This window comes from Chrysemys picta, chromosome 3 (assembly GCF_011386835.1).
Source record: "Chrysemys picta bellii isolate R12L10 chromosome 3, ASM1138683v2, whole genome shotgun sequence".
NCBI classification, from domain to species: Eukaryota; Metazoa; Chordata; order Testudines; family Emydidae; genus Chrysemys; species Chrysemys picta.
This window is the reverse complement of record NC_088793.1, coordinates 86530370-86555643: the sequence shown is the minus strand read 5'-3', so window position 1 is coordinate 86555643 and position 25274 is coordinate 86530370. Positions and strand designations below refer to the sequence as shown.

General features: G+C 45.6%; 1 protein-coding gene across 3 annotated transcripts in view; it reads left to right on the top strand.

The window, feature by feature from the left end:
* The window catches only part of REV3L (REV3 like, DNA directed polymerase zeta catalytic subunit), a 241847-nt gene that overhangs the window by 93501 nt on the left and 123072 nt on the right, over positions 1-25274 (top strand). For 2 of the 3 annotated variants that reach the window (XR_010600094.1, XM_005287599.4), the window contains exons 2-3: positions 11205-11394; positions 22664-22738. Coding sequence is in view for 2 of the 3 variants with exons in the window: in XM_005287599.4 (XP_005287656.2) it covers positions 11205-11394; positions 22664-22738 (265 nt within the window). In the remaining variant the exon portion in view is untranslated. Of the gene's footprint in view, positions 1-11204; positions 11395-21212; positions 21355-22663; positions 22739-25274 lie in introns of those variants that run through there. The other variant, XM_024102440.3, reaches the window with a different exon arrangement.

The window sequence follows — 25274 nt, the reverse complement described above, 5'->3', positions numbered from 1 at the left end:
GTCGTTGAAGCAGCTTCTCTTGCAAACAGCAAGCAATCCCCTAGTGGACTTCTGTTCAGTGTTACCTATAAATAGTTAAAAACTTATAATTACTGTAGTGTAAATAGTATAGTTAGTTTAGTAAGTTTCAGGTGGAAGCCTTCCCCGCCCCTCCCCCCCCATCACGTTTCCCCTCCCGGAAACCGGAGCTTGTCTCAGTCTGAGTTTCAAGCCATGCAGGTCCTGTCTGAAGCCTATGCCAAAGTGATTCTCACATGACTCCTGTCTGAAATGTCTGGGAGAGGCACACCAAACAGATAAGTGCAAGATCTGCAGAGGCTTGAGACAAAGGACCAAAAAAGAAAGGGACTTTAGGCTGAAACTGCTCCTTATGGAATCAGCCCTTCATCCCAAGGCGGCGTCCGACCCCAAGTCCAGCACTTTGGTGCGGAGCGCGCCAGCCTCGGTAAGGGAGGCCACGGCATCAAGAAAAGGAGTCTGGCTCCAGGGACTGTCGGCACCGCCATTCCCAGGTGCCGAAGACCTCTTCCAGTGCGAGTGCCCAGCACTGTTCCCATTCGCCAGTGCTCCACAAGAAGACGACTGATAGAGGGAGCTCTTCCACTAAAGTAGTGGAGCGAGCAGGCACCAGCGGGGTGTGTCCCACGTCGGGACACCCTGTTCTGGCTACGACTCTGCCGGCACCATTGACTCCGGCCTCACAGGGAGGTACGTCGAGTCAGGTTCTTGTGGTCTCCCCGGTGTGGGAGTGTCAGGAGGAGGACATAGATCTCCCTTCCACACCGGACACCTAGGAGGCGGCTAGGAACCTTATCGCGATGACGGCGCAGTCCCCCATACTGGTGCCACAGAGGAGCACTGTGGCCTCGAGAGGCAAGCCGACAATGTTGCGGCACCACTCTCCTTTGCCTCGGTACCACTGCCCTGGTTGCTGAGGTCGGACTATTCAAGGAACTCAGAGGCAGAGTCATACGCTTCTCAGCAGAACCGGCACCATTCGTGGCGCTGCTCAAAGCAGGAAGAAGGGCAACTTCTACCCGTGATGTCCTGGCCTCCGCAATGGCAGGCGCCAGCTCAATGGCCCTTCTGGACACTATGGGCTTACCACCAAGCCCAAGGGCCGGGGTCCAGATCCCTTTTGGAGGCGCAAGTCCCTCCATCAGTGACTTTGGCCCAGGAAACCTCCGCGAGGGCAGGAGATGGGCACGCAGGTTGGCACCGAGACCAATGCGGGTCCCTGCACCAGGACTGGTACTGAGGTGGGCACCGGCCTGGGAACCAGCACCACCCCTGGCACCGCACAAGGTGTCTTGACACAGGGGGATCCCTGCAAACCAGAGGGGCAGGAAGACCTGTTGCCCTCGCGGACATCATCCTCATTCTCCCCAGTTGAAGCGGTGGAGGGCACTTCCACCAAACTGCCTGCCATGGACACCAGGGCACACCAGGAACTGCTCAGAAGGGTGCCTCAAAACCCCGACATGCAGGCGGAGGAGGTCTCAGAGGAGACGGACCCTATGGTGGACATTCTGGTCCCTAAAGGCCCTTCGAGTGTGGCTTTGCCCCTCATTAAAACTATCCAGGGGTAGAGCTTGGGTATTCTGGTGGTGGAGGCAGCCAACCAGAAAGAGAGACAGGAATAGTCGGGACCGACTCCTAAGTCTAAAGAGGTGAAGAAGCTGGATCTCTTCGGTAGAAAGGTGTATTCTACCGGGGGGCTCCAGCTTTGCTTAGCCAACCAGCAGGCGAGCCTGAGCTGCTATTGCTACAATTCCTGGAACACCTTGTCCAAGTCCCAGGAACTGCTACTGGCAGACTCCCACTCCGAATTTGCGGCTGAACTGGAGGAGGGCAAGGTAGTCTCGAAGGCCTCCTTACAAGCCTCCCTGGACTCGACGGACTCGGCTACTCAGACTATGGCAACCGCAATAGCCATGAGACGCAGCTCATGGCTTCAAGTCTTGGTACTCCCACATGAAGTCCAAAACACCATCCAGGACTTGCCTTTTGACTGTTCAGGACTCTTTTCAGCGCAAACAGACAGTAGGCTCCACAGCCTGAAGGACTCGTGGGCAACCCTTAAGGTCCTGCGGCTGCATATGCCACCCCCACCCCACCCCAGAGGAAGTGGCGCAGGAGTAAGAGAAGGAGACCCTCAGTCCTCCTCTGGTAAGGACTAGGGTGCAGCAAAGCAGTCCTCAGCCTCTAAGCCAAACTTTTGAAGGTACGCCCCGGGGCAACGCACCAGATTAAATACCGGATCCTTTTCCTCCCTTTGTGAATCATCTATTCCATTTCTACCGTGCCTGGGCTCAAATAACCTCAGATCGATGGGTCTTGAGCACGGTAGAATTGGGATATTCTCTCCAATTCTGGTTCCTTCCGCCTTCTCACCCACCCTCCCCATCCCTCTCACAAGCAACTTCTAGTTCCTACAACTTGGGGTGGTAGAGGAGGTGCCTCTGGAGTTCAGGGGCAGGGGTTCTACTCCCATTATTTCCTAATCACCAAGGCCAAGGATGGGCTCAGGCCTATTTTAGACCTACGAAACCTAAACAGATTGATGAAGAAGTTAAAGTTTTGCATGGTCTCCCTGGCTTCCATCATTCTCTCCCTGGATCTGGGGGAGTGGTACGCTGCCCTCGACTTGAAGAACATGTACTTTCACGTGTCCACAATGCTGTTCCACAGATGGTTCCTTCGATTCTTGGTCAGCAACACCCACTATCAGTTCATGGTCCTCCCCTTCGGCCTCTCAGCAGCCCCTCAGGTGTGTTCACCAAGTGCATGGCAGCCTTCCTACGGAAGCAGCAAGTGCAAGTATTTCTGAACCTAGATGACTGGCTAATCAAGGGCTGCTCCTGTGCCAAGTGGAGGACCACGTGAGCCTGAAGCGGTCGACCTTCCACAAGCTCAGGCTCATTCTGAACATGGCAAATTCAACCATAACCCCCACGCAAAGGATAGAATTCATCAGAGCCCTCCTGGACTCCAATCAGGCCAGAGCATTCCTCCTGGAATCTTGCTTCCTCACCATGAAGTGCCATCAGAGAGGATCTCAGAAGATTTCCCACCACTACGGCAAGGAATTGCCTGGGACTACTCCGGCATATGGCTGCTTGCACGTATGTGGTACAGCATGCCAGATCTGCGGTTCTGTCCCCTTTAGGTTTGGCTAGCCTGGGTATACAGGCCAAACTGAGACCACATAGACAGACTGGTCACACTCACTCCTCAGGTCCTCGAGTCCCTCCAGTGGTGGCTCAACCTGCAAGCCTGGTGCTCAGCCTGGTTCTCTCAAGGCTGATGGGCCCTCCATTCGAGCCTCTAGCAACATGCTATCTCCTTTACTTTCCTTGGAAGATGACATTCCTAGTGGCTATAACGTCAGCCAGGAGTGTGTCTGAGCTCAAGGCCCTGACGTCCGAGCCACCTTACACTGTGTTTTATAAAGACAAGGTGCAGTTGTTGCCGCACCCAGTTTTCCTCCCAAAGGTGGTCTTGCAATTTAACGCGAATCAGGACATTTTTCTTCCAGCATTCTTCCCTAAGCCACATGCTAATAACCAGGAATGGATGCTCCATTCCCTGGATGTCAGATGAGAGTTAGCTTTTTATATCAAGCGGACAAAGCCATCTTAGAAATCAACACAGCTCTTTATTGCAATGGCTGAGCAGATGAAGGGGCTCCCAGTGTCATCCCAAAGAATCTCTTCATGGATAACGGCCTGTATCAGGGAATGCTACGACTTAACAAAGATACCAGCTCCAGCATTAATGGTGCACTCCATAAGAGTGCAAGCTTCGTCTGCAGCGTTCCTGGCCCAGGTTCCTATTCAAGATATCTGCAGGAGGGTGATGTGGTCATCTGTTTGCACCTTTACATCTCACTACGCCATCACACAGCAGACTAGAGACGATGCTGCATTTGGCAGAACAGTGCTACAGTCTACGACTCGGTGAACTCTGACTCTTCCTCCTAGGGACTACTTTGGAGTCATTTACTTGGCATTGATGTGAGCAATCACTCGAAGAATTAAAAAACATTACCTACCTTTTGTAACTGTTGTTCTTCGAGATGTGTTGCTTATGTCCATTCCAAGAGCCACCTGCCTCCCCTCTCTGAGTATCCAGCAAGAAGGAACTGAAGAAGCGGCGGGTTGGCAGGGACCTATATACACTGCCATGAAGGTGCGATTCTAGGGAGCTCCAGAGCCAACCTGACAGATACCGCTAGGAGAAAAACCTTCTGGTGACTATGCAAGTTGTGCGCGCACACATACTTGGAATGGACACGAGCAACACATCTCGAAGAACAACAGTTACGAAAGGTAGGTAACCGTTTTCCAATGGTTAATTACCGTCACTGTTTTAAAACTTATGCCATATTTCTAGTCTAAATTGAATATCTTCAACTTCCAGCCATTGGTTCTTGTTATACCTTTGTTATCTCCTAGATCTACCGTTCAGAAGTGGTGTGCCAAGTCTTCATTTATTCACTCTAATTTAAGGTTTTGCGTGCTAGTAATACATTTTAACGTTTTTTAGAAGGTCTCTCGGTCTATATTAAATGGGGGGAGGGATAGCTCAGTAGTTTGAGCATTGACCTGCTAAACCCAGGGTTGTGAGTTCAAGCCTTGAGGGGGCCACTTAGGGATCTAGGGCAAAATCAGTACTTGGTCCTGCTAGTGAAGGCAGGGGGCTGGACTTGATGACCTTTCAGGGTCCCTTCCAGTTCTATGTGATAGTTTAGTTATATAGAAATATACCTATTGTCGTATGTAAAGTAAACAAGCTTTTCAAAATGTTTAAGAAGCTTCATTTAAAATTAAATTAAAATGCTGATCTTACGCCGCCGGCCCGCTCAGTCTGCTGCCAGCCTGGGGTTCCATTCACCTAGGCCAGCAACAGGCTGAATGGGACCGGCGGCTGGGACCCCGGCTGGCAAGGGGCTGGCAGCCAGAACTGGGGGCCGGCAGCGGACTGAGCGGGGCCGGAGGCCGGGACCCCAGACTGGCAGTGGGCTGAGTGGCTCAGCCCGCTGCCGCTCAACCCCCTGCCGGTCTGGGGTCCCGGCCTTGCCCACATAGAGTGGGTACCTACCTTCTCCCTGGTTTGAGCCCATTCTCTTCCTCTCTCTTTGCACTGAGCTGAGGGTGGGAGTGCACTGAGCACAGAGCTGGGGGTGAAGGAGCAGGCTGGGGGTTGGGGTGTAGGGTCTGGCCAGGAGCTAGAATAAGGGAGGGGGCTCAGGGTTGGGGCAGAAGTTTGGGTGTGGAGTGCTTACCTGGGCAGCTCCCATTTGGTGCTCAGGGTGGGGATGTGGGGGGTGCAAGAGTCAGGGCAGGGGGCTGGGGGTGTGTGAGGAGGGTGCAAGAGTCATGGCAGAGGGCATGTGAGGGGGAGGCAGGAGTCATGGCATGGGGTGTGGGGAGGCTGGGTATGTGTCAGGGTGCTGAAGTCAGGGATGGGGTTGTGGGGGGGGTGCAGGGGTCAGGGCAGGGGACTGGCGGTGTGTGAGGGGGTGCAGGGATCAGGGCTGGGTGTGTGTGAGTGGGGTGCAGGGATCAGGGCAGTGGCTTGGGGAGTGGGGTGGGAGTTGGGACTCCTGGGCTCCAGGAAGGGGCTGGTGTCTGACGCTCATGGGAGGAGTGCTGGGAGCGAGGACTCTGGATTCCTAGGTTTCCAGCTGGGCTCTAGTTGTTCGAGGGGTTGGGGGGCAGAACGGAGACTAGGGCTCCGGACTCCTGGGTTCTGCCCTCAATGCCGGAGGGGAGCGGGGTCCAATGACCTGGGGTGGGGAAAGAGGCGCGACCCAGCTGTTCCCAGGGTCCAGGATCTAGGACAGGGGTCAGCAACCTATGGCATACGTGCCAAAGACGGCACGCGAGCCGATTTTTAATGGCACGCTGCTGCCTGCTGGGGTCCCGGCCGCCGGCCCCAAGCAGCCCCCGGGCTTGGGTTCGGGCTGTGGGATGCGGCCTGCCCCAGTACAGAGCCGAGCTCATCCCGGCACTAGGGCTCCAACCCCGGGGCAGCCTGCCTGAGTCCAGGGAGCAGGGCCGGCCATGCTCGGGGCGGGCAGGCACATGGCGCAGCTGGGACCCAGGACCCTTCCCCACTTACAGGCCTCGCGGGTGCTGCAACTCCTGTGGGGCCGGGTCCCTCTTCCTGCCCCCGCTGCCGGGGCCACTTCTGGGGCCGCTCAGACTCCACGGACACCAGGTAGCGGTATGGACACGCTAACCCAGAAACACAACCTCCCACCGTACGTGACGGAGGTCAGGAAAGCATATGCAAATGCCGGCGGGAGGGGCGGAGAAGAACGGGCCGTGCAGGATTTTTAATGGCACGCTGCTGCCTGCCGGGATCCTGGCCGCCCCCCGGCAGGTAGCAGCGTGCCATTAAAAATCGTCTCGTGTGCCGTCTTTGGCACGCGTGCCATAGGTTGCTGACCCCTGTCCTAGATTGTGTTTGTTTTCTTCCAGGACACTGATAATTTCAAAGAGTGTAAGGGCCCAGAGCCAATCCTTGCAGGACCCCATCAGAACCACACTCAGTGATAATTCCCCATTAACAGTTACATATTGAGACATGTCAGTTAGCCAGATTTTAATCCATTTTGTCTGTGCCATGTCAGTTTTGTATTGTTTTTAATCAAAATGTGCATTATCAAGTCAAATGCCTTTCAGAAGTCGTAGGTATATTACATCAACACTACATTTTTTTCATTTAGAAAATATATAACTTTTATGCAGCAAATATGTTCAATAATATTGTCAGCGAGCTGTAGCAGATCTATCCTGTTAAGTGAAAAGAATCTCATGTATTTTACCCCTTTCTAAAACCTAGGTCAGCTACAACCACATAGATGAGCAGCATCCCCAATTGTGTACATCCTATTAATAATTACCTCTACCCCAAAATGGAGAGCAGTGAGTTTTTCCACTTAAAAGTGTGACAAAGTTCCTCCTCTTTCTTGGTGGGTCCTGCACTTATTGGTGGATTTTCTTGCCTCAGAGATTCATCATGTGGGTTGGGGAACAGCCCAGAGGCCTTCCCCTCTGGAAGAACCCACAGTGCAGGTCAATTGGGAGGTTTGGGGGGAACCCGGGCCCGTCCTCTACTCCGGGTTCCAGCCTAGGACCCTGTGGACTGCAGCTGTCTGTAGTGCCTCCTGTAACAGCTGCATGACAGTTACAACTCCCTGGGCTACTTCCCCATGGCCTCCTCCAAACACCTTCCTCCTGGTGTCTGATAACGCTTGTGCTTCTCAGTCCTCCAGCAACACACCCTCTCACTCTCAGCTCCTTGCACCTCTTGCTCCCAGTTCCTCACACTCGCACCACAAACTGAAGTGAGTTCCTTTTTAAAACCCAGCTGCCCTGATTAGCCTGCCTTAATTGATTCTAGCAGCTTCTTCTTAATTGGCACCAGGTGTCCTAATTAGCCTGCCTGCCTTAACTGGTTCTAGCAGGTTCCTGATTACTCTAGTGCAGCCCCTGATCTGGTTACTCAGGGAACAGAAAACTACTCACCCAGTCACAGTATATTTGCCCTCTACCAGACTCCTGTACCCCACTGGTCTGGGTCTATCACAAAAGATTCCTTAGTTTCTATTTCCACTGCTGTGGTGGTACTACTAATAATAAGCACATTATACATGAATCAGAAGTTAAACACATCTTTTTTTTAAGATGTTCAAACAGTTTCCGAGGATGGGCAGAATTAAATATAGATGAAAATATTAAACAAAATCTCTATACCAATCTATAAAGTCAATAAAGTATCCCAGCATGGGGAAACTCCCATGTACAGGGTATATCAAGGGTATGCCTGCAGGAGGCATTTCTCAGGCCTTGGCTACACTTACCCGGTAGTTCGGCGGCGAGCGATCGAACTTCTGGGTTCGACTTATCGCGTCTAGTCTGGACGCGATAAGTCGAACCCGGAAGTGCTCGCCGTCGACTGCGGTACTCCAGCTCAGCGAGAGGAGTACCGCGGAGTCGACGGGGGAGCCTGCCTGCCGAGTGTGGACCAAGGTAAGTTCGAACTAAGGTACTTTGAACTTCAGCTACGTTATTCACGTAGCTGAAGTTCCGTACCTTAGTTCGAATTAGGGGGTTAGTGTAGACCTGGCCTCAGTTGATGGAACAAGTGTCCCGGGTGCTTATTTGCTGACCAGTGGAAAAGCTGGAGCAATGAGTTTAGAATGTAAGCTGTTTGGGGCAGGGAGCATATAGCACAATGAAGTCCGGGTCCATGACTTAGGGCTCCTATGCACTACACTGAAACAAATAATAATTAAGCTGAGGGCCAAACTGGCTCCTGGCATTCCTAAAGATCAGTGGCATTGCCCCCACCGCCTCATGTACTCTGAGCACATCTTGACCGGAGCCAGGGATTGAGACCTTTCATTGTAATACTAATAAAATATATGTTGGTTTTACTTATTGCATTTGAATATTATCTTGCTGCAGTCCTATCGTAGAACATCTTACATCTGAGTACTTTGCATACAAATCACAGTGGTATCTAGGCACTTCATACATAAGCAGTGTGCAAAATTCTGCTCAGAGTTGCAGTTTTGCTCTGTTGCTACAAAGGAGATCCTCAGGGTTACACCAATGTAACAGCAGAATGTGGTCCTTGAATATGTATGTATATAGCTGACATTCTTCATTATGTAACTTAATCTGTTCTGTATTGCATTTGCTTTGATTTAATAAATGTGTTGACAGCATAAAAACAATTCCTGAACAGTGGAACTAATCATGTTAATGTAAATTTAAAAAAAAAATCAATAAGGGGTTAAAGAGTTTTTCACCTGAAGGTCATAGATTTAAATCCATCACAGTTCAGTAGTTTCCCAAAATTGTTATCTGATGGCTACTGAGAAGAGTGTGAAACAAATAATTGGTCTACATCCATTTCCTAATGAATGTACAGCTACACTTCAAAGCTGACATCACACCTAGCCTTAATTTAAATCTTTATTAGCAGTCTCAATAGGGAGGGGAAAATCTATGAATGGGCACAGGGACTGAATTTACTTCTTACCATAGAAGTGGTAAGTGATAACTCCAAAACAGCATAGAGGTACACTGGCAGACATCTTCTATGCTCATGTTATAGTATTCCGCTGTGGAGAAGTAGAGATCTATTGTCAGCACAAGTAAATATTTCTCCTTGTCATTTTTTAACTTGGATGGCTTCCTTTCTTCACTGTCTCTCTCCCCCGCCACCAGCACCATTTACACTTACATAACTAACTACTTTACTGCTTAATGTATCAGGTAAATTGGACAAACCTTATCTCCAGTACTACCTTATATTTCATGTAGATCATATTCTATTGTAGTTTAAATGAAACATCAAAATAATGTAACTACATGTACTAACAATGAAGTGGTTGTGGCTTATTGAAAGTGACTAGTTAACTGCCTGAATTCTTGAAATATTTTCTGCTTGCAGTAGCCAGATTAGTGATGTTAGCAGGCAGCAGTTACAACACATGACTTATTTGAAGAAGGAATAAAGCAGATTAGAAAGATTTGCTATTTTCTAAATAAAAACAGTAACTCCTTCTATTCATTTAGAAATAAATATGAGCAAGTTGTGTATTAAAAATAAAGGTGTGCTAGCTGTAATTGCAAGTTGTAGTTCTGTGGAACTATGGGAGACTGTTTGTTCAAGATGGAACATTGCATAATGGAGGATGCAAATCACTGTTGTCCTGTCCCTATATGATAGTCTCTCGCTTCTTAAACTTTCCTAAGATATGGGTATTACACACTTGATCTTCCCTGACACAATGTACTTAAGAAAGACAGTGTTAGGTAATATCTCAGTTGTTATAGCTAATTTCTTTTGGAATAGGACATAACAGCCTGTTAGCAAAAGTAGAGCCATTTATAGCAGGGGTTCTCAACCTTTTTCTCTGTGAGGCCTACCTCGACATGCTATAAAAACTCCAGGGCCTGCCGGGGTTGGGGTGGGGGTGGGGGATCTCGGGGCAGGGGCCTTGGGCATAGGTGTAGTTTGACTTCTATTTTGGGGGGGCAGGGACCAGTGGGGCTCGAGCCATCTCCGCATGGCGGGGTGCAGGGAGGGAGCAGCACCTCCACCCCCGACTCACCTCAGCAGGCCACCCAGCCTGTCTGGGTTGGGGAGGAGGGGGCGGGGGCATGCAACCCAAAATTATAACTCAAAGGTGGAGGGTTTAGCTCAAAAAGTTTGAAAACAGCTTAGGGTGCAGGGCGGGGGTAGCTAGGGGCTGTGCGCAGGCAGGAGGGTGCAGAGAGGAGGGTAGCTGGGCTATATGCAGGCAGGGGGTAACTCAGGGTGCAGGGAGGAGGGTAGCTGGGCTATGTGCAGGCAGGGGGTAGCTCAGGGTGCAGGGAGAGAGGTACTGGGGGTTGTGTGCAGCCCGGGGGTAACTCAGGGTGTTGGGAGAGGGGCATTAGGGACTGTGTGCTGGTACGACTTCCCTGCGGTCCCTTTTCCCGGGACTTGTTTTTGGAGCACAAATCTGGAGTATTTAAATAGAGTTTTCAATAGATTTTTGATATGTGTGAAAATATCTCAGTGGAAATACATTCCCCATGTTACTGGCAGTATCATGATTGATTTTCTTTTAATTGTTTAATATTGTGAAGTGTATATAGGATTTTATCATCTTATGGTTGTATTGCTGTCTTTTTTTCCCTGCATCAAATGCAACAGAATATTTTCTAGTAGTTTTGGAAAAAATTAAATACCAGGTTTAGAGACAGTCAATACGAGAATTTATTTTTAGTTTTCCTGAGTCCTTCCTGGAAAAATAATTCCTCAAGAAAGAATATCATCTTATTTTCCCTGGGCCTTTTTGTGCCTCTCTTCTTCATTTGAGAAATCTTACCTTGCTGAACAATACTGTAGAGGACAATTTCAATTGATAGTTAAATAGTTTTTTAAAAAGCCCCCCTGTTTACAGTTGGTAAGTTATTTTTTTAAGCAGAAGGTACCCCGTTTATCGATTATTAAGCAGGTAGAAGCTGCATATCCAAACTTACATTACATTATAGCTTTGGTTCCACTTGGGACACCTAGTAACCCAAGTATGTGGATTTTATATTCGTGTTAGTTGGATGACTGTACAGAATATTTTTACATCTGTTATTACATGAAAAAGCTGCTAAGCTTGACTTTCTTTTTCTTTCTAGGTCAGAAGACTTGTCTCCATTTACATGGTATCTTTCCTTATCTCTACGTGCCATATGATGGTTATGGGAAGCAGTCAGAACACTATCTTCGTCAGGTGGCATTCAGCATTGACCGAGCACTCAATGTGGCTTTAGGCAATCCATCTTCTACTGTTCAACATGTGTTCAAAGTGTCATTAGTATCTGGAATGTAAGTATAACTTACATTATGTTATTGTTAGTTTTGTTTATGTAGAAGGGTCAGCATACCTGTTTGGCATTGGGAGGTCCACTGCCTCAGTTTGTCCTTGAACTCACCAGTAACTACACATGCTTATATGCATCTAACAGCATCCCTTCTTGGGGTCTGGTTTATTAAAATAACATAACTGTAGTAAAATAACAATTTAATGTCAACATACAGTAGAACCTCTTAGTTACAACACCTGAGGAATGGAAGTTATTTGTAACTCTAAAATGTTCATAACAGAACAAAACGTTATTGTTTCTTTCAAAAATTTACAACTCAACATTGAGTAAATGCAGCTGCTTTCCCTTTATTTTTTTAGTACTTTATGTTTAACACAGTACAGTACTGCCTTTAACCATCTTAATTTAAGTGAAACAAGCACAGAAACAGTTTCCTTACCTTGTCAAAAAAATTTAAAACTTTCTCTATTATTTAGTTGTTTGTTTAACACAGTATTGTACTGTATTTGCTTTTTTTTAATCTCTGCTGCTGCCTGATTGCGTACTTTCAGTTCCAAATGAGGTGTGTGGTTGACCAGTCAGTTCGTAACTCTGATGTTCGTAACTCTGAGGCTCTACTGTAAATAAAAGCCAGTATTTTTCCAAACTCTACAGTTCTTTCAACCTCTTGCTGGTTTCAGTAGTTCCTTACCAAAACTTAGGTCCTGCTATTTGGTGTTTCCTAAAGAAAGCCTCTTCCTCTTAGGTCTCCTGCTTTTTTGTTGAGCCCTGCAAATCTGCAGATGTCTGCTTTATATCTGCTGACCATGTTTGTGGATCATGGATGGACTCGGATCCAAATTTTATATCTAGAGCCCTGCAGATCTGGATATCTGCGGAGCATGTTTGCGGATAGCAGATCGGATGCAGATACAAGTTTTGTATCCATGCAGGACTCTGGGTTTTTTTTGTCCTTTATGTCAGATTGCTACAGCCAGGTCTTTCCATCCGGTTGGTATGGAGAGCCCCTTTCCACATCCCTTCTGACGATGGGTCTCTTGCAGGGGCAATCCTGCAGGTTTCTCCCCGTCAGACTGCACAGGCTCCCTCTTATAGGAAATATCACTCTATTATCTTGTGATGCTTGGTCACCAGACACTGTAGATAGTCCAAGCCTTGAAACAGGGCCCTAGGACATGCACATATGGCCCAGGACAACAATGTTTGCTTACTTCTTATTTAGTGCACGTTTTTGCTGTTCCAAGAATTGTTAGGATTATTATTACCAGATGTTAACATTTAAGGATTCTCTTATTCACTATTTATTTGACTCACGTAACCAGGGATTGAAAAATTTACTCATCCATGATGAAGAAGAAGCTTTTCTGGATGAACGTACGCGCTTATACAAAACAATTTATGCAAAATCTGTTTTCATCTAGAAAAAAGGGTGACATTTTTAAAAGCGTTCAACACTGGCCTAGCCAGCCAGTAGGGTGCACTTTTGGCAGTCCCTAGTTCATAGCAATTATACTTATCAAGATAACCTTCCCAGAGTGAACCATTGCAATGGTTCCTTCTGAAGACTGCAGACAGTGCCTATGTTACTGCTCAGAGCTTACATAGGCTACAGCAGTACTAAATCTGATCACTGTATTATTGGCTTCCACTGTTGCTGTGAGAAACTTGAGCAGCAGTGAAACTATTAATCTGATCCTTTCCTATATCTGGTTTCTTACAAAAGATATGATTAGCAGAAGAAGACAAGCACTGGAGCTATTCACTGGAGAGGAGGAACCAAAATTGAAAACTAAGCAGAGTAATCTAGTGAAGACAACCATTCTGTCTTTGTCCTCCTCCTCCATCCTGCAACACAGCCAGAAAGCTGCAGGGATAGAGTAACAGATCCCATGTCCCTCTCTTTAGCAGCTTGGCAGCTCTTTTGTTGTAACTTCAAGCCAGGTTCTGAATGCAAATGGTAGATGCTTTAGGTGCTGAGAGCTCTGTAATTTTACCTTCTCAAATCCAAGCCCTGCAGATGTTCTTGCATGCCTTCCTTGCTGTAGGAAGGACAATTAAGGTAAATATTTACTACCTACATTTCAAAATGTGGAAGAGACAAGCAGGCAGAGTCAGAGTTAAAGGAAGGATAATCTTTGAACACTGACTGTATCTACTGGTTGCCTGTCTGAAACGAAGAACAATCCAATAGTTCTTTGAGTAGGTGTTATTGTGGATCTCACTTTAGGGAGTAGATGCACCTCACCTCAATGCAGAGACCAGATTTTTTGAATAACGATGTCCATTGGGGCCATGCATGTATCCTGTGCCTTTTTGTGTTCACATACAAGGACATAAAGGATTGGGCAGCCATAACCAACCCTCAGTTCCCTCTTACTACCTGTGGTGAGATGGAACCTAGCTAGCGTCCGACCCACTGGACTTTAGCTCGGACTAAACTTCTCAAGAAACCTTCTTAAAATCTTCTGAGATATTTCAGATTGACTTTTATTCTTTTATTTACTTGTCAAGCCAAAAGTTGCTTGCAGACCCTTCTGTACAAAAACCCTCCCCCAGTATAGAAATTTAAAATAGGGTGGACTCAAAACCTACAGGAAAACCTTGTTTGTCATGCAGTGGACTGATTCCACTGAAAGATGGGCACAGAAGATATTCTGCTTGGGAGAGTCTGACATCCCAGAGGGATGTGAGGCTGGAATTCCATCTGCAGGAGCAATCTGTGAGAGTTAGTGTTGGATCTAGTATGGGGGCAGGAGCTCAACAAGGAGCTCTGTGTCCTCCCATAAAGAGGGATACAGAAAAACTTTGGGAGACAAGCTGGTATGTCCAAGTATGACAGGGAGGTGAGTAGAAAGGAGCAGACTGCTGCACAGCAGGCTCTTCTGGTACTGGAAGTACCCCCAGTGATTTTGACTCCATCACCAACAACACAGACTCAGAGTGCTCTGGAGGAGTGTTAGGTACCGAGATATGCAGCACCATTGACGCAGTCCTCGGTACTGATAGTGCTTTACCAGTTGGTGCCACCCATGATTCAGGTGGACTCCTCTTCACCATCCCCAAGACATACCTTTTTGCTGGAATATCTCTACAGACCTCAACCATAGGCACACCAGGACTAGTATTGATCCATCCAACAATTCACCAGTCCTTCATAACCATAGAGAATGCCATAGCGACACTACTGGAGTTATTGAGGCCTATCTTCCCAGGCCTCTAGGATGTGGTCCCCACCATCTCAGAAGAGGAGGAGGTTTCCTTCTCTCTATGGCTTTGCTAGCAAAACCTCAGTTACCGGAATACAGAGGAAGGAAATTCAGAATTGAATGAGACTTCTCACTGCCCAACGACGACTCCTCATCCCCAGATGAGGCAATAGCTTTGGCACCAATACTGGCACTGCACAATTTCAAAGACTTCCAGGAGCTCCTGGTGCATATCACCGATACCCTGGAGACTGAGACTTCAGTCACCTCTGTGAAGTCTCACAAGCTGTTTGATATTTTGTTGGCCATTGGTCCAGCCGGAATTGCTCTTCTCATAAATGAAGGCCTTCTAGATCTGGCAAAAGTCTTACGGCAAATGCCAGCCACTAAAACATGAATTCCCTATAACATGGTACCACCTGGAGGTTCAAGAACTATTACATCCACCCCAACCTTGGTTCCCTTGAGTGTCCAAGAGAAGTCAAGGCCCACCAAAAACACACCTAACGACAAAGATCTTTTTGGAAGAAAGTCATACACGCTGGCCTTGCTCCAGTGGAGGGTGGCTAACTCCCAGGCATTGCTGGCCAAATATGATTTGTTAACATGAGACAGAATTACACCATTCCTGGCTTAGCTCTCTCACAAAATCAGAGGGGAGCTGAACGTGTAGGCTTGAAATTAGACGAAGGTTTCTAACCATCAGAGGGGTGAAGTTTTGGAACAGCCTTCCGAGGGAAACAGTGGGGGTGAAAGACCTCTCTGGCTTTAAGATCAAGCTTGATAAGTTTATGGAGGGGATGGTTTGATGGGATACAGTGATTTTATTCAATAGGTCGATAACAATGGTCAATGATGGGATATTAAAAGTTACTACAGAGAACTTTTGCAGAAGGTCTGGCTAGAGAATCTTGCCCGCATGCTCGGGGTTCAGCTGATCGCCATATTTGGGGTCGGGAAGGAATTTTCCTCCAGGGTAGATTGGCAGAGGCCCTGGAGGTTTTTCGCCTTCCTCCGCAGCATGGGGCAGGGGTTGCTTGCTGGAGGATTCTGAGCAACTTGAAGTCTTTAAATAATGATTTGGGGAGTTCAACAGCTAAGTCAAGGGAGAGAATTCTTCCAGGAGTGGGTGGGTCAGGTTTTGTGGCCCGCATCATGCGGGAGGTCAGACTAGATGATCATAATGGTCCCTTCTGACCTTAGAGTCTGAGTGTTATAAAAGAAAGCCAACTTGTGGCCAAGACAGTTCTACAGGCAGTAATGGATGTCTTTGACACTGTGGCCAGGTGGCCAGATCATTGTGGTGACCATGCATGGCTTCAAGCCTCGAGTATCCCTCCCAACTAACAAGCCACGATTAAGGACTTTACTTTGGAGGGCTTGGAGCTGCTCATTGAACTGACTGATAGCATCCTACATGTACTGAAAGATTCCCAGCCTTACGCTCACTGGGAATTTGCCCTCCCCCACCCTATCAAAAGGTGTACCACCCTCAATCATTGCACCAGCAGAGACCACATACCCCATCTTACCCCAGGCAGATGGAGTATCAGGCCAGGAAACACCCACGGTAGAACAAGTGGCATTAACCCTCTTTGGCTTTGGCCCCACATTTTGCCGTGATGCTCCATCAGAAAATTTGATGGAACAGTCAAAGCCTTTACAGGAACCAGTCCCCAGAGAATGACTTTTGGAAGCTGCTTTTCCCCATTCCACCAGGCGTGGTCTGCTGTAACAGCAGGCAGATAGGTGCTGGAGATCATCACCTGTGGCTACCACATATGCACTCCTTTTCACTGTCCCTTTTCAGGGACCCCTCTAACAAGAGTCTATTACAAACTGAAATGGCTTCTTTGCTTTGTCTAGGAGCCATAGAGGAAGTTCCCTAGGAATATAGGGAAAGAGGCTTCTACTGCAGTATTTCTTTATTCCAAAGACTAAAAGAGGTCTTCATCCTACCCTAGACCTGAGAAGATTCAACACATACATACGCACTGTCTCAAGTTCAGAATGGTAATACTTGCCTCCATCATCCCATCACTCCAAGCTCAAGACTGGCTCACGGCTCTAGATTTGCAGGAGGTGTGCTTCCACTTCGCCACATCCAGCCCACAAGAAATGCCAAAAATTCAGAGTGGGTCCCAGCCATTATCAATAGTGTGTTCTACCCTTTGGACTTCCTACAGCACTGAGAGTGTTTACCAAGTGTCTGGCCATAGCACGCAAAGGAAACAAGGAATCCATATTTACTTTACTTAGACAACTGGCTGATCAGAGGCAAGTCCCAGGATGAGACCAAAGCAGCTCTGGATCGCTTCCTCTACCTGTTCTCCCAGTTGGAACTCCTGGTGAACCAAGAAGTTGTGTCTTGTACTGCACAGACAGTAAAATTCATGGCTCAACTCTAGTCTGGTAAAAGGTTTCCTACCAGAGGACCAGTTCCAGTCTCTTCAGTTGATAGCATACAACTTGTGGACAAGATTGACGACAACTGTATGTATGTGTCAGGGGCCCCGCAGCCTTGGCAATATGATCACGTGCACATATGTGACACTGCTTGACAGACTTTGCCTATGGCCTCTGCAGTGCTGACTGAGAAAGTCTGTTCTCCATCCAGACATCTTGTGAGCAAACAAGTCACGGTCCTGCCTCATATCCTGTTGGAACACGAGTCGTGGTTATATCCAATGAACATAAGAAAAGGACAACTCTCCTTGGTCCCTTCCTCAGCAGTGATGCTAGTCACAGACACATCTGGGACAGGATGGGATGCGCACTTGAATCACTTTTATATGCAAGGTTCGTGGTCTTAGGATGATCTAAAATTACATGAACATCTTGGAGCTGAGAACCATCACACTGGCTTGCATGGCTTTCCTACCTGTCCTCCGAAATGCCATAGTGTAGATTCTGATGGGCAACATGTTGGCGACACACTACAGAAACAAGCAGGGAATCATTTGATCACCCCCCCCCCTTTTTTTTTTATAAGTGCAATCAGCTTCTGGGAACGGTGCCAGCATGGAATGACTCAGGTAGCTCTGCATCTACTAGGGATCAGCACAAACCTGGTAGACTTCCTGAGCAAGAATGTGGTAACCTGCCACAAATGCAGAAATCCATTCTAGACCTAATATTTCACCAGTTGGGAACTCCCATCATTAGACTTCTTTGCCATGTGGGACAACATCGAGTGCAAGGACTTTTCCTCTAGAGGAAGTGTGAATGCCCTTCCTTTCTTCTTCCGTGGTTTTGAAAATTCTTGTATGCCTTAGCACCAATTCCTCTGATCTCCAGGATTATACCCAAGATCAAAAAGGACAAAGCTATGGTCATTGAGAGAGCCCCTACTTCCCAAGACAATTTTAGCTGACCCTGGCTGACCCCAAGTCTCTCCCATTCAGTCAGGCACATCTGCCTCTCTTCCCCATGTGTCCCTGCAGCCCCCTACCCCCTGTTCCCAGGTGATCCTGAACCCCTTCTCCCCCCTGTTCCCATGTGGCACTGCAGCACCTCTCCCATTCTCTCCCTGGCTCAATGCTATCACCCCACTAGCTCCTGAGCCCTTGCCCCATCCTGTCCCCCATTCTGTCCCCCCACTAACCCTTCTGAACCTCAGTCTCTAACCCCCACAGCAGCTCCGTGTGCCCCACTCTGTCTGTCCTAACCTGGCTCCACAGACAGGGTGCTATGATCAACACTGCTGGCTGTTTTGGTACCACAGTGGCCTTTGGTGGGTGAAAGATAGAACTGCAGCACTTCTTGGGCAGAATGTATTTTCTGCAGGGGAAAAAAAAATCTGCGCCAGACATGAATTCTGCGCATGCACAGAGTTGCAGAATTCCCCCAGGAGTAACATCTGTTCTTCTGGCAGTGTCTGGTGCTGTTTGAGTTGAAATGTCCTGGTCTGTGGTGAACTTGCTTCTGATGATGAGGTCGGCAGGTTGCTTTTAGACCAAAAGAGGTGGTTTGGAAAAGATTTCTTTCAGGACTTAGTCCCCGTCTGGGTTCCAATGTGGGGTGGTAAGTGACAACTGAAGGTGTGCGGTTGGTGGGCTTTTTTTTTGTTTTTTTGTATTGAACCATGTTCTCTTAGGGTATTTGCGTGGCCCATTTCACGCTGTGGTCTACTACTCTGAAATGTTCTTGTTTGGCGAAGGCAATCTAAAGTGTATTGTGATGTGTATTCCAGACTTTCTCCTTGAAGCATATTCTGTAATATCTGAGAGCCTGGCTGTAGATAACAGATTTCTTGCTGTGTCTGGGGCAGTTACTGGATCTTTGGAGGGTAGTCTGTTGATCTGTCGGTTTCTTGTATATAGTTGTCTGTAGAATTCCATTGTTGAAGCTGACCATGGTGTCCAGGAAGCTGATGCTGTTGTGGGAGTGTTCTAGCAAGACTTTGAGGGATGGATGGTGGTGGTTGAAGTTGTGGTAGAAATGGATGAGGTAGGTTAGGTCATCTGTCCAGAGGATGAAAATATCAATTTATCTCAGGTATATCATTGGTTTTGTGGTGCATTTTTCCAGAAATTCTTCCTCAAGGTGGCCCTTGAAGAGCTTGGCATATTCGGGAGCCATCCTTGTACCGATGGCTGTTCACATTGTTTGGACAAAGTGTTTGTTGTTAAATGTAAAGTTGTATGTGAGAGGATTAAATGTATGAGTTTGGAGATGTGTTTGGGATGGATATCTGTATGTTGTCCATTAACCTGTAGATGTTCAAGGCAGGTTGTGATGCTGTCATTGTGAGGGATGTTGGTGGATAGGGAGATAACATCCATGGTGGCAAGGATGGTGTTCTGAGGAAGGTTGTTAATGTTGTTCAGAGTTTCTGGAAGAAGTCAGTTGCGTTCTTGAAGAAACTGGCCCTTTTGTGTTGTGAGTGGTTTTTGTATAGTTTCTGAGAGTCCTAATATTCCTTCAATAAAATTTAATTACATGATCACATACAAGTTCTTCCACAGGATCCCTGCCTTATTCAGTGCACTGGATAGAGGTGTTCACTGAAAGAGCAGCTATTGTAGATTTTGTGTTTTTTCATTGTTCAGTGTGTAGTCCAAGTTATTATTACCCTACAGTTTTCACACCCTGCTCAGAAAACAGAATTATTAGGATATGTCTACACTGCACACTAAGCCTGGGCTCTGACTCAGGTTTGAACTCAAACTGCTCTTCCGTCCATGCACAAATCAGTCTGACTTGGGTCAGAAAGCACTCAGGAACTGGGTGGAGAGAGTCAGAGCCCAAGTCCTGCTGAAACTTGGGTCCAAGCCCTGTCATTTTGCAGTGTAGCTCAAGCCACAAACTCGAGTCAGAAGGTCTGCATAATGCAGTATGGACATGTTAGCCCGGGTCCAGCAATTGTAAGCCCTGGTTTACAATGCAATGTGGATGCTCAGGTGAGTACTTCACAAACATTAATAATTTATTTGCACAACACCGCTGTGAGATGATGTGATATTATGTCCATTTTACAGATGGGAAACAGAGGCACAGAGCATTTAAGGTCAAAAGTGTCCTCTAAGTTTGGGTACCCAATTTGAAATGCCTAGGGTCTGCTTTTTCAGTGTATTTAATATTATGTAGCACTTACAGCTGAATGTGTACAAAGCAATTATCACCATCACAACATATAGCAATGAGACATGGCATTTACCAAGAAAGATACACAAAAGCTGGATGCATTTCATCACAAATGTCTGAGAAGAGTATTGGGCATAACATATAGAGATAGGAAGACGAATGAAGAAGTCAGAAAAATGACTGGACAAGGTACCCTCTCAAAAATAATCTACAAAAGAAGACATCAGTGGCTGGGACATGTGCTGAGAATGGAAAAAGAACACTTACCAAATACCACCCTTGAATGGAAACCAGAAAACGCAAGAAAGAGAGGAAGACCGCGAATAACATGGAAATGAACAGTTCTGAACAACATCAAGCACCTCAACATGAAATGGGAAGATTTGGAGAGAAGGGCAGTTGACAGGCAAGGATGGCAAATGTGGGTAGCCCAATGTGCAGCAAAGCACGGGATGAACTAAGGTCTAAAGTAAGCACTTACAGCTTCATTGACTTAAGTTGAAGTTGTGAGTGCTGAGGACTCCTGCAAATCAGACCCCAGAGTCGCAAGTTGGGCGCCCAGAAAATGAGGAATACACAGTTAGTGACCACTTACAAAGTTGTGACTTGCTTAGCATCACAAGAACTGTAATAGAGGCAGGAGTAGAATCCAGTTCTTCCATGGTGGCATTCAACTTCCTTAACCAGGAGACCATTCTTTCTCTTCCAGCAGTCCCCTACCTCATTCACTGCACACCTTCCCCAGTTTCTGCAACAAATGAGACAGGGGTCCTACAGACAGCAGCCTCCTTCACTACACAACTCTAATTCATCCCCCGAGCATGATCTATTCTGTGCACTGAATGAGACAGGAGTACCGTAGAGAAAAATAGAATGTGAGTGTGTAACTAAAACTGTATCTCAATGCATACACATAATAGGGCCAAATAAAGAGTGCACAGGTAACCTTAATTCAGGCATTTCCTAACTTCACAGTGCTTAGCTTTGCAATCTTAATGTTCTTTTAATGTTGTATGTAATTTTCTAGGTTTAAAAAAAAGGAAACTGAAAAATCCATCACGTGGCATCAGGTTGACATGCACATGGGTCATGAACAGGATTGGAACCTTTAGAACCATCCCACAGACCTCTGCCACTTGAGCTAACAGAGTAACAGACAGAAGTAGTAGGTTAGCATCTTTTACGTGGCTCATACACTACAGGGGATAGAGAGATACACTTCTCCAGTGGGTTTCACAGCTATTTGCTGATAGCAAAGGAATGTTGAGACTGTTGAATCTTGTGTTCAATTTTAGGTTCTGGAAACTAGGGCGCTGTTGTGCCAACAATCCCTTCTACCCCGTCCCATCTAGCTTCTTCCTGTCTAGCCTAATCTCCCTGTCCCATCGCTCAGACAGTCCCAATCTCCAGTCTTTCATCCCAGACTCTTCACATAGTCCCAATATCCCTTACCCAACCAGCCCTGAGCTATTTTTCAAAGTCCCTGCACACCCTGGCTACCAGTCCCAGTTTCCCTCTTGGGGCTCCTCATCCTAATATCCTACCCCCAGTCTCCTTGCCTAGCCAGTCCCAGTCTGTTCTGTCCCTGTCAACCCCACCATTGGGCTCCTCATCCATTCTCAGTCTTCCATCTTACCTGGGCTCCTTGTCCAACCTCCCCCCAAGTCAAAAGAACAAAAAAGCCCACAGTCTAGCTCCCAGTGTTGTTTCTCTTTCTCCCTTCCCCAACAAGCAGGAAGGAGGAGACATTTGCCATCCAAAGTGCTTCAGAACAAAAGCGGGCAGCTTCTCTCTCTCTCTCTCTCTCTGGCAAACCTCCTGTGGCCAAACTGAACAGGATTCCTAGGTTGACCCACCTGACCAAGATTGTTGGATTGAAATTTCTGTTAGGGATGGTATGGAGTCAGGATATTGATGGCCCTTCCACCACTTCTCTTTTATGTCCTTAATCCCCCATCCTCACACATCGGAACTCCTGACCTCAGCAAGAGTCCGATATTTTATAGACCAACATATTTTCAGTTTAGAAACCTACAATGTTTTATTAGTACCTAACGAAAATATTAGGTTGGAATTAAGATTTTGAGGAATTGGATATATGCCTTAGGGAAGACTGTGCATTGGAACTGAAAGATGATGTTGAGATGAGTGCATTTGGATTATAATGGGGTGACCGGACTCATGGCTTTTGATGGTCCTGGGTGCAAATATTATCTTAACTAGCAGTTTACCAAATTTTTAGTAATTGCTTTGGTGGAGTTTGCAGTTGAGCAATTTTACTTCTAAATTAACAAAGATTGTGTTTCGTTTGGGAAGTGTAAATAAATATATATAAATTGTGACTAAAACACCAGACGTGTAATGCCCAACCTATCTTCTAGAGTGGAGAAAGGTAAACATAAAATAGAGAGAGAATTTAAGTGTAAATATTACTACAATATAATCAGTAATCTTTTTGTTTGTTTTATTGCTCTCCAGGCCTTTTTATGGTTATCATGAAAAGGAGAGAGAGTTTATGAAGATCTATCTTTACAATCCTTCAATGGTGAAAAGGTAAGGCTATATAAAATTGAACTCTCAACAGTGTTCACTGTGGCTTATGAACCAAAAAGGGAGGTGAAATGACTATTCCATGTATTTGCATTTGGAAGAAACATGTACATTTAAGATAATAACAATATTAGTAGGGCTGTCGATTAATCACAGTTAACTCATGCGATTAAAAAAATTAATCGCAGTTTTAATTGCACTGTTAAACAATAGAATACCAATTGAAATGGATTAAATATTTTGGAAGTTTTTCTACATTTTCAAATATATTGATTTTAATTACAACACAGAATACAAAGTGTACAGTGCTCGTTTTATATTCTGTTTTATTACAAATATTTGCACTGTAAAAATGATAAACAAAAGAAACTGGATTTTTCAGTTCTCCTCATACAAGTACTGTAGTGCAATCTCTTTATCATGAAAGTGCAACTTACAAATGTAGATTTTTTTTGTTACATAACTGCACTCAAAAACAAAATAATGTAAGACTTTAGAGGCTACAAGTCCATTCAGTCCTACTTCTTGTTCAGCCAGTCGCTAAGACAAACAAGTTTGTTTACATTTTACAGGAGATAATGCTGTCCTCTTCTTATTTACAATGTCACCTAAAAGTGAGAACAGGTGTTCACATGGCACTTTTGTAGCCGGTGTTGCAAGGTATTTATGTGCAAGAGATGCTAAACATTCGCATGCCCCTTCATGCTTCGGCCACTGTTCCAGAGGACATGCTTCCATGTGACTGAATTCCTTGGGGGAGAATTGTATGTCTCCTGCTCTGTTTTACCTGTATTCTGCCATATATTTCATGTTTTGGCAGTCTTGGATGATGACCCAGCACATGTTGTTCATTTTAAGAACACATTCACTGCAGATTTGACAAAACGCAAAGAAGGTACCAATGTGAGATTTCTAAAGATAGCTACAGTACTCGACCCAAGGTTTAAGAATCTGAAGTTCCTTCCAAAATCTGAGAGGAACAAGATGTGGAGCATGCTTTCAGAAGTTTTAAAAGAGCAACACTCCAATGCGGAATCTACAGAACCCAAACCACCAAAAAAGAAAATCAACCTTCTGCTGGTGGCAACTGACTCAGATGATGAAAATGGACATGTTGCTGCACTGCTTTGGATCGTTATCGAGCAGACCCCGTCCTCAGCATGTTTGCATGTATTCTGGAATGGTGGTTGAAGCATGAAGGGACATGTGAATCTTTAGTGCATCTGGCACGTAAATATCTTGCGATGCCGGCTACAACAGTGCCATGCGAATGTCTGTTCTCACTTTCAGGTAACATTGTAAACGAGAAGCGGGCAGCATTATCTCCTGCAAATGTAAACAAACTTGTTTGAGTGATTGGCTGAACAAGCAGTAGGACTGAGTGGACTTGTAGGCTCTAAAGTTTTACCTTGTTTTATTTTTGTACATAATTCTACATTTGTAATTTCAACTTTCCTGATAAAGAGATTGCACTACAGTATTTGTATTAGGTGAATTGAAAAGTACTATTTCTTTTGTTTTTTACAGTGCAAATATTTGTAATCAAAAATAAATATAAAGAGAGCACTGTGCACTTTGTATTCTGTGTTGTAATTGAAATCAATATATTTGAAAATGTAGAAAACATCCAAAAATATTTAAATAAATGGTATTCTGTTATTGTTTAACAGCGTGATTAATTGCACGATTACTTGTGATTTTTTTAAATTGCATGATTAATCGCGATTAATTTTTTTTAATAGCTTGACAGGCCTAAATATTAGTCATTATTACCCCCAATTCAGGAAAGTATGTAAGCATGTACCTGATTTTAAGCATGAGAATAGTCTTAAGGAATAGCTTATGCATGGGAAATAAAACATGAATTGTAGCTGCAATTAATTGTCTATTCAGACTTAAGTACATTAGGTAAAATCATTCTTGTTGTAACTCTGTTTAAATCAATGGAGTTAAAACAGGATTGAATTTAACATAGTGATATTTCAAGTACTATGAGGTAAATTTTCATCAATAAAATGCTTGTTAAAAGGATTTAAATTCTGGTATCCAATCACAGAATTTAAAATGATCTGGAAAAATCAGATAATTTGGTATAAATCAGTAATGTAACATGTTTGTTAAATACAAAGAACAGTTCATGCAACATTTAAGATAGAGATTAATTGCACAAACCACAGGAAATTCAGTCTTTATAGTTCATAGCATAACTGAAATCCTTTGGATCTATGTAATATTTTGTATCATATGTTAACCTTACTAAAATCTAATTTATGATTATGAAAAAACTAATATGATAGTTCATCAATAGCTATTAGCTAAGATGGTCAAGGATACAATCCCATGCTCCAGATGTCCCTAAACCTCCAACTGCCAGAAGCGTCTGGCACTGGCCACTGTCAGAGATGGGGTAGATGGACCATTGGCCTGACACAGAATCATTATGTTAATGATTGTCCAGAAAGTTGTTTGGTCCAAATAAGTAGGATAATAGAATTTTGCAAGGCTTTTTCGTATGATGTTAAGTTTGTTTTAATATATT